This window comes from Myotis lucifugus, unplaced genomic scaffold (assembly GCF_000147115.1).
Source record: "Myotis lucifugus unplaced genomic scaffold, Myoluc2.0 scaffold_304, whole genome shotgun sequence".
NCBI lineage: Eukaryota > Metazoa > Chordata > Mammalia > Chiroptera > Vespertilionidae > Myotis > Myotis lucifugus.
Window position 1 is genome coordinate 890,574 of NW_005871352.1, and position 8,210 is coordinate 898,783.

General features: G+C 39.0%; 1 protein-coding gene across 8 annotated transcripts in view; it reads left to right on the top strand.

Moving 5' to 3' along the window:
- Positions 1 to 45: 45 nt before the first annotated feature.
- The window catches only part of SAV1 (salvador family WW domain containing protein 1), a 32,167-nt gene continuing 24,002 nt past the window's right edge, over positions 46 to 8,210 (top strand). For 4 of the 8 annotated variants that reach the window (XM_023763859.1, XM_023763860.1, XM_023763857.1 and 1 more), the window contains exons 1-3: positions 53 to 399; positions 4,555 to 4,998; positions 7,338 to 7,385. In XM_023763859.1, coding sequence (XP_023619627.1) covers positions 156 to 399; positions 4,555 to 4,998; positions 7,338 to 7,385 — 736 coding nt within the window. In that variant the 5' untranslated portion in view covers positions 53 to 155. Of the gene's footprint in view, positions 400 to 4,554; positions 4,999 to 7,337; positions 7,386 to 8,210 lie in introns of all 8 variants that reach the window. The other 4 variants (XM_014465643.2, XM_023763861.1, XM_023763863.1 and 1 more) reach the window with 3 other exon arrangements.

Below are 8,210 nucleotides of genomic sequence, written 5' to 3' on the forward strand. Positions count from 1 at the left end.
AGCGGTTATTCGGCGGCCCGCGACAGACCATGGCCCTGGCCGGCGGTCGCTGGCCTCTCCTCCAAGGAGTCCTCGGCGGCGCCGCGGGCAGGCAGACTTCCGGGAAGGAACTGACCGTCGACTGAGCGGCGGCCGGCGCGCTTAGCGCCCCGAACATGCGGCTGGCCTGCGGGCGACCCCGGGCTGCGGAGAGGCGGCGGCGGCTGCGGCGGCGGCTCCGGAGGGAAGGAGGCGGCGGCGGCGGCGGCGGCGGCGGCGGCGGGAACGGCCGGCACCCGGGGCGGTCTAGGGCCTCGGCGACCAGGATGCTGTCCCGAAAGAAAACCAAGAACGAAGTGTCCAAGCCGGCCGAGGTGCAGGGCAAGTACGTGAAGAAGGAGACGTCGCCCCTGCTGCGGAGTGAGTGTCGAGCCGGGCGCACCCCTACCTGCCCCGGCGGCCGCGCCTCCCCGCGCCTTTTCACTCCCCTTGGTCTCTGGGAAGTAGTTTTGTTGGTTGGTTTTTACTTTTCAAGATGCCTGAAGTCGTGTTTGTTATTTGAAATCGATAAAGACTAAGAAACTTAAACCAGTTTCCCCTCCTCCCCTCGCCCCCCTAAAAATAACAACAAACTTCCCGGTTCCCTATGGCAGTGTGTTGTTTTACTGGAAAAAAAAAAAAAAGAAAGAGGTCCCTTAGGAAATACATACTTAAATGACTGATCCCCTGATGCTAGAGGAGTCAACGTGAGTGGACGGGAACACTTTGTTTCTCTTCTAGACACGTCGGGCTGTGCCTTGTGTTTGTAAACATTGCGGGTGTCGCTCGCCCGCGCTGGACGGTGTGCGAACTGGGGCTGGGATTCCCGAGCTCCGCCGGGGATGCTGCGCCGGGAGGGCACGGCTGGCCGGCTGCACGGCCGCTACCCACGGCCTCGTCGGCCTTAGATCTCGGAGTAGAGGAACCACAATCGTGTGCATTTGGCTATAGTGATGAGAATTGCTTCCAATAAAAAAATCCCAAGGACCCCCCACAAGACAAAAATACTCAAAATGATGTGTCATATTTTAGGAGACATTACCAAAAGTTTTTTTTTTAAGTACACATTTGTTTTTATTGATTTCAGAGAGGCAGGGAGAGGGAGAGAAACGTCAATGATGAGAATCATTGATTCGCCGCCTCCTGCATGCCCCACACAGGGGATTGAACCTGCAACCTGGGCATGTGCCCTTGCCCGGAATTGAACCTGGGACCCTTCAGTCCACAGGCTGACGCTCTATCCACAGAGCCAAACCAGCTAGGGCAAAAGTGGTTTTTGGTTTTTTTTACTTTAATAGGATGCATTTCTACCCTCCCACCCCCCAGCACCTATTGCTGTTCAGTTTAAGTATTTGACTTTGGTTTTCCAGCTGAATCTTTTAAAACTTTAATTATTTCTGTCTTTTGAATTTTTAATACTTGCTATGTGTTCAGATCATTTGTGAGGTAAGGAGCTAATATTTTTGATGCTCATACTGCATGCTGGCTGTTTGTGTAGGTTTCTTTCTTGGAAGCTTGGGATAACCTTGTGACTTAACCATTACCTCATATTATAATTGGGAAAGCTGTTCATAGGGGTTCCTAGTATTTGCCCAAAATCACACAGAAAGGGGTGGGGAGCATGTTTTTCCACTATAATTACATCATCAACCTTCCAGATTTAACCTTGTATTTGCAGTACTTTCTTATAGAACAACAAAATAGATTTAAACGGGTGCACCGGTAACCAGAAACTTGATTTTTAAACCTTTTGTTGTTGTTGTTAATCCTCATTCGAGGGTATTTTTTTCATTGATTTTTAGAAAGAGTGGAAGGGAGGGGGAGAAACAGAGAGAGAGAGAAACTAGATGTGAGAGAGACAGGAGAGACACATCAATTGGTTGCCTCCCACACACCGGGAGGGGCTGGGCTCAACAGAGATACCTTGCTCTTGACCAGAATCGAACTCAGGAGCTTTCAGTCCTTGGGTCGACTAACCACTGAGCAAAACCAGCCAGGGCTTAAACCTTTTTTTAACAGTTCATTTTTCAGTTACACGTTCTCTCACATTTTGGGCAAAGTTAATGATAACTTGCAGTGTGCTGCCAATAGTTTATTAAACATTGCTTGAAATCATGAAATATGTTTGTCATACCTTTAAGCAAATAATTTAATATTTTTTGTTTCAAGTGTTGAGACTTGTTTATTTAGGTATTAATTTCTGTCTAGAGTTTGATTCTGAAACTTATTGAGTGCCCTCTAATATTATTTACTCAATGAACTAATAAAAGTCTCTAGATCCAATGTTCTTCATGTATTTTGCTTTCTAACCATTAATGTCTAAACTATTTAAGTTCTGTATTCTGAAGTACTCTATCCTGAAAGCTATTGTTCTACTATTCTCTTCTGTTTCAAGTTATAGTTACATGTTTTAAAGGAGCCATAATTTCAGGCTTGGCTTTTTTTGTACTAATTCAACATTGTGTACCTCTATGAAATGAAATATTTCTATTTTAAAATTTTCATAGCTAAATGTTTGGCTTTTCCTTTTGCCATAACACTTTATTATTTTATGTAATTCCAGGAATAGGAAGACCAAGTTAATAATTTAAAAATCTTTTTAAAGGATTCTACCTTTATATGTTTGGGAATAGCAATATGTTCTATTTTTTAAAAGAAAACAGATTACTAATTTTACACATTTATTCATGAGTATTTCATTAACCCTTTGCACTCCGCTGTCCCCTCTCAGGGGACATCGGAATTCTAGCATATCACTCGGATGTCCCCTCTCAGGGGACATTGCAGTTTATTAGTGATTACGGGGAATTGAGTTATTTCAACGCAACTTTTTGAGACATGCATGTTTCCCTGAAGTTTTATCTTGAAATGGCACAAGAAATTAAATCAAAATATCGTAAAATTACTAAGATATATACAAGAAATGTCAGCGGGTTTTGTGTCGGATTAAACAATAAACTACATATTCCCGATGTGGGACAAAGAAAACGGGACTGCATTGTGTGTTCTAACAGGAAAACACCTGGTGGCAGGCGTCAAACCACTTATTACTGTCAAACATGCACTAATCAGCCTGCAATGCATATTGGGGAGTGTTACAAAACTTATCATACTGTACAAAATTATAAACAATAAAATATTGTGTTTTTTTTGCAAATATACATTCCTCGATGTCACCCAATTCATATAAGTCCAATATCATTATAATACGTTACTTGGTTCCAAAATTATACTAAATAATACGAGGGTCTGTAAATGCACGTTTCCACCGCAAAGTAGCGTCGAGTAGCTGGTAGCCAATGTCCAGAATGGTTCGGAGTGCAAAGGGTTAATATGTATTTCATAGTTAATCTTATTGATACTTCTTCGTAATATGTATGGTAGCATACAGAATATATTTGATTCAACACATTTGTACAAATTACAAATCCTTTCGAGTAGAGAAAGATTAATCAGCCTCAATTTAAAAAATAATTTAATCCTCACCTGAAGATATGTTTATTGATTTTTGTTTTGTTCTGTTTTGTTTTTTTTGTTAATCCTCACCTGAGAATATTTTTTCTATTGCTTTTCAGAGAGAGTGGAAGGAAAGGGGGGGTGCGGAGAGAGAGGCACACACATCAATGTGAGAGAAACATGGACTGGCTGCCTCCCCCATGTACCCTGACCTTGTGTGGGGAATGAACCCCACAACCCAGGTATATGCTCTTGACCTGAAATCAAGCCCAAGACCCTTCATTGCATGGGCAGATGCTCTAACCATTGAGCAATCGGCCAGGGCTGTTCATTGATTTTCAGAGAGGAAATGAGAGAGAAAGAGAATGAGAAAGACATTGTTATAAGATACATCAATTGGTAGCCTCCCATGGCCTCCCAACCAGGAATTGAACCTGCAACCTTTTGATGTATGGGACAACACACAAACCAACTGAGCCACCTGGCTAGGGCAGCCTCAATTTTAAAATACCCAATAACTATCTTTTTTTTCAAATTGATTGATTTTTAGAGAGAGAGCGGAAGGTAGAGAGAAAGAGACAAACATAGATTTGTTGTATTTATAGTTCCACTTATTTATGCATACATTGGTTGATTCTTGTATTTGCCCTGACTTTGGATTGAACCCAAAACATTGGCTATGCTCCAGCCCACTGAGTTATCTGGCCAGGACCCCTAAGTCCTATCTTAAATAAAAAAATTTAATTGTGGCTGTGGTTGAGTGTCAACCAATGAACCAGGAGGTCATGGTTCATTTCCCAGTCAGGGCACATGCCCAGGTGGTGGGCTCAATCCCCAGTATGGGGAGTACAGGAGGCAGCTGACCAATGATTCTCTCATCATTGATGTTCTTATCTTTCTCCCCCTCACCCTTCCTCTCTGAAATCAATTATATGTGTATATATATATATATTTTTTTTTTTAATTTAATTGTGTTTTCTTAAGTCCATTGAAATTTTGTATTTTGGGGTGATAGATGCAAATGAGCAACTTTTAAAAAGTGTTACTTATTGAAATGGTCATTTTATTGTTTCATTATAGATCTCATGCCTTCATTCATCCGGCATGGTCCAACAATTCCAAGACGAACTGATATCTGTCTTCCAGATTCAAGCCCTAATGCCTTTTCAGCTTCTGGAGATGGAATAGTTTCAAGGAACCAGAGTTTCCTTAGAACTCCAGTTCAAAGAACACCTCATGAAATAATGAGAAGAGAAAGCAACAGATTATCAGCACCTTCTTATCTTGCCAGGAGTCTAGCAGATGTCCCTAGGGAATATGGCTCTTCGCAGTCATTTTTAACAGAAGTTAATTTTGCTGTTGAAAATGGAGACTCTGGTTCCCGATATTATTATTCAGATAATTATTTTGATGGTCAGCGAAGGCGCCCACTTGGAGATCGTACACATGAAGATTACAGATATTATGAATACAACCACGATCTCTTCCAAAGAATGCCACAGAATCAGGGGAGGCATGCTTCAGGTAATTTAAAATTAGAACTACTATATTAGATTTATTAACACAATTTAAAAGATGCTCTTTTCTAGATTTTCTTGGGAAGTCAACATATTCTTAAGGAAATTCTTCATTTTGCCAGTATTGCTGAACCAGCTTGCAAATAATTATTAACCTACAATGAGGGAAAGAATTTTGTGTTCCTTTATTTTATTAACTCATTTTATAAAAACTTGGTACTTATTTGAAGGATATGTTTACTATTAACACTATGAACTTTGAAAACTTAGATAATTTAATGTCTACAGTTGGATTGAATCTAGGTTAAGGTTTCAGAGAAACTGAACTTAAATGGGAAAAGGCAAGGCAGATAGGAAGAATCAGGCATGGTAGTTAATACCATGAGCAATTGCATCATTACTTAGCTAGAACCTGTACTGTTTCTCTTAACAAAACTGGTGTCGTAGTTCAATAATTAGTTCCCAAGTTGGTCGGACTGACTTACTGTGAAATAGTTAATCGTGTGTTAAGTATGTCTTTTTGTTGTTCTTTTATGAAATGAGCAAAAATATTAGTTATAAATTTTTGAAATCTGCTTTCCATATTTGCTGACTTGAGGATTCTTATAAAAAGAGCTGAAGATATAGGAGAAATGCACAATTTGCTTTAATCCAAAAGTACTGGAATACACCAAATAAACTGAAGCAAGCTGAAAATTAAACTTTTTCATCTGACTATTTTTTTCCTGTAAGTAGTTGTAGGCTTTAAATTTTGGCAGGTTAAAAATAAAAAAATACGTGAGACATCTATTTTGTAATCCACAAAATTTCAAATAAGCTAACTTAATACTTTGGAGCATGAGTATTTTGCGTGTAGGAAACATTCATTTAGTCTGAGTCATATGTTTACCATTTTTCCCTGACCTTATTATTCCTCTTTGGTACCTTATTTGAAGGAACAAAACCAATATATGCAAAGTAGTAACAAAACAATTTGTATACTTTGTGGTACTAACTGTAGGTACAATAGAGAGGCAGAAAAATATTGTCAGGGTAGGCTGGAATGATTGGTAGAAGACATAGGACTTCATCTGTGCTTTTAGCTTGTATTTTAGATTAATGGGGGCAGATGAAGGGCATTTTAGTTGGAAATTTGGAAATAACCAAGTGAAAACAGAGTAGACACCATGCAAGTCCAAGGAGCTGTGTAGTTTTGCCTAGTTTGAATAAGATGTAAGGTGGAATGGAGATTTGTGGTCCAACAACAGGCTATAGGATTGAAACTTGAATCAAGCAAAATTATTGCAGATTTCAAAAAGGCAAATCATTTTATGAAAGCACTGTTTAAAGATCAGTTTACTAGTTATACTTGGGGTACATTCCTAGAGAAAAGTGGACTGCAGGTACCAGTGGTATTGCAGAGGAAAAGGCAAATCTGTGATGTTTTTGAAGGAAAAATGAGACAAATACGAGTTTGGGAATGAGTAAATCTCAAGTTTTAAAATTGAGTAGTGTATGAAGCAAAATAGAGACAGACTTATAGATAGAAAGCAGGCAGACAGCTCGGGGGTGGGGGTGGGGGTGGGGAGGAGTTGGAAGGGTGGAGGGATTGAGCAAAAAAACCCCCAAAACTCATGGTCATGGACAACAGTGGTGATTGTGGGGGATGGGTAGAGGTGGAAGAGGCCATGGAAGGGATAAATGGTGATGGGGGGAAAAAATTCTTTTTTAAATTGATTAGTGTGGAATAATTGGTAAGAGTAGCTTATTTTGTGAGAGTCAACATTGAAATCTCATTGGAACATTGAAGAGAAGAGGTTTTCTAGGTACATAGAAATACTCTACTGAGCATAGGTGAGTGCATTTTTAAAGACGTTCTGTGTTAAAGGATTAGACAGTTGTACACTTCAGTGTTTATTTTGGCTATTTCTAATAAAATGTAGTTTTAAACCTCAGAAATAATCTGTCCAACCAAAGTGTAGTAAGTTTTTAAAGCTCATTTATATTTTTAGAGTAATATCTGCTTATTATAGGAAATTTCTAAAATATAGAAAAGTAAAGGTTAAGTATCTATCACACCAGAGATTCTTAATATTTTAGTTATTTCTTTCATCTTTTCCCATGACATTCTTTTTCTTTACACTGTTATAATTAAAATCTATACAGTTTTGTATCTGTTTCTTACTTGAATGATTTTCTTAATGTAATATGCTATTTATTAGTAATTTCAGTGACTTGGTAATCTTACACTTGGTACATGTTTGGTAGTTAATATTTTATTTTTTTAATTCATCTTTATTGTTGCAAGTATTACAGATGTCGCCTTTTTTCCCCCACTGACCCACTCCACCTGCTTCTGCCCCTCAGACTTTCACCATACTATTATCTGTGTCCATGGGTTATGCATATATGCATGTAAGTTCTTTGGTTAATCTCTTCCACCCTCCCCCTCAGAAATTCATCAGTCTGTTGTATGCTTCATGTCTCTGGGTCTGTTTTGTTTGTCAGTTTATTTTCATGAGATTTCACATATAAGTGAGATTATGTGATACTTGTCTTTCTCTAACTGGCTTATTTCACTTAGTATAATACTCTCCAGGTCCCTCCATGCTGTCTCAAAGGGTAAGAGATCCTTCTTCTTACTGCTGCATAGTTTTCCATTGTGTAAATGTACCACTTTTTTTTTTTACTTAAATGTAAGTTGTGAAACCATAAAAATCCTGGAAGAAAGCGTAGGCAGCAAAATATCAGACACCTTACATAGCAGAATTTTCACAGATACATCACCTAGGGCAAGAGAAACAAATGAAAAAATAAACAAATGGTACTACATGAAAGTAAAAAGCTTCTGCATAGCAAAGAAAACCAGCATCAAAATGAAAAGGGAACCCACTACTAGTATATGGGAGAAATATTTGCCAATGATACATATGATAAGGGGATAATTTCCCACATATATAAAGTATTCATACAACTTAACAAAAGATAAACAATCCAATTAAAAAATGAGCAAAATATATGAATAGACATTTCTCCAAAGAGGATAAATAAATGCCTGAAACATATGAAAAATTGCTCATCACTAATCAGAGAGATGCAAATCAAAACGACAGAGTACCACCTCACACCTGCCAGAATGACTATCATTAATAAGTCAACAAACAAGAAGTGCTAGTGGAGGATGTGGAGAAAAAGGAAACCTTTGTACATTGTTGATGGGAATGCCGACTGGTACTTCCA